At 69.5% G+C, this 892-nt stretch overlaps 1 protein-coding gene across 1 annotated transcript in view; it reads left to right on the forward strand.

Moving 5' to 3' along the window:
* Window positions 1–892, forward strand: part of MAP2K7 (mitogen-activated protein kinase kinase 7) — a gene marked incomplete at both ends in the record, with an annotated part of 4,879 nt that overhangs the window by 1,427 nt on the left and 2,560 nt on the right. The window contains one exon of the mRNA XM_027671733.1: window positions 656–772. Coding sequence (XP_027527534.1) covers window positions 656–772 — 117 coding nt within the window. The remainder of the gene's footprint in view (window positions 1–655; window positions 773–892) is intronic.

Here is an 892-nt window from a genome sequence, read left to right on the forward strand (position 1 = left end):
GGGGGGGCAGGTGAGTTATGGGAGGACACGGGAAGGGTACCTGACTTGGGGGGGGGGCACAGGTGAGTGGGGGGGGGCACAAGGGGGACAGGTGAGTCTGGTGGGGTGGCACAGGTGGGACAGGTGAGCCTGGCGGGGGCACAGGTGAATGGGGAGGGCACAGGTAGCACAGGTGAGCCCGGGGGGGCACAAGAGTCACAGGTGAACCTGGAGGGGCACAGGGGCAACAGGTGAGCCCGGGGGGGCACAGGTGAGTGGGGGGAGGCACAGGTGAGCCTGGAGGGGGCACAGGTGAATGGGGGGGGCACAGGTAGCACAGGTGAGCCCAGGGAGGCACAGGGGTGACAAGTAAGCCCGGGGGGGCACAGGTGAGTGGGGGGGGCACAGGTGAGCCCGGGGGGGCACAAGTGGCACAGGTGAGCCCTGGGGGGGCACAGGTGGCACAGGTGAGCCCTGGGGGTGACAGATGAGCCCAGGGGGGCACAGGTGGCACAGGTGAGCCCGAGGGTAACAGGTGAGTGTGGGGAGGCACAGGTGAGCCCCGGGGGTGACAGATGAGCCCAGGGGGGCACAGGGGTGACAGGTGAGCCTGAGGGTGACAGGTGAGTCCGGGGGGGCACAGGCGAGCCCTGGGGGTGACATGTGCCCCCCCCCCCAGCGGTACCAGGCCGAGATCAACGACCTGGAGAACCTGGGGGAGATCGGCAGCGGCACCTGCGGGCAGGTGTGGAAGATGCGATTCCGCAAGACCGGGCACGTCATCGCCGTCAAGGTGGGCACCAACCCCACAGGGACACCCCCCAGGGACACCCAGAGACACCCAGGGACCCCCTCCCAGCCCAAGGGACACCCAGGGACACCCCCTGGCCTGGGGGACACCCAGGGACACCCC

This window comes from Neopelma chrysocephalum, unplaced genomic scaffold, assembly GCF_003984885.1.
Source record: "Neopelma chrysocephalum unplaced genomic scaffold, ASM398488v2 Primary Assembly neopelma1_97164, whole genome shotgun sequence".
In the NCBI taxonomy this organism is placed as follows: Eukaryota; Metazoa; Chordata; class Aves; order Passeriformes; family Pipridae; genus Neopelma; species Neopelma chrysocephalum.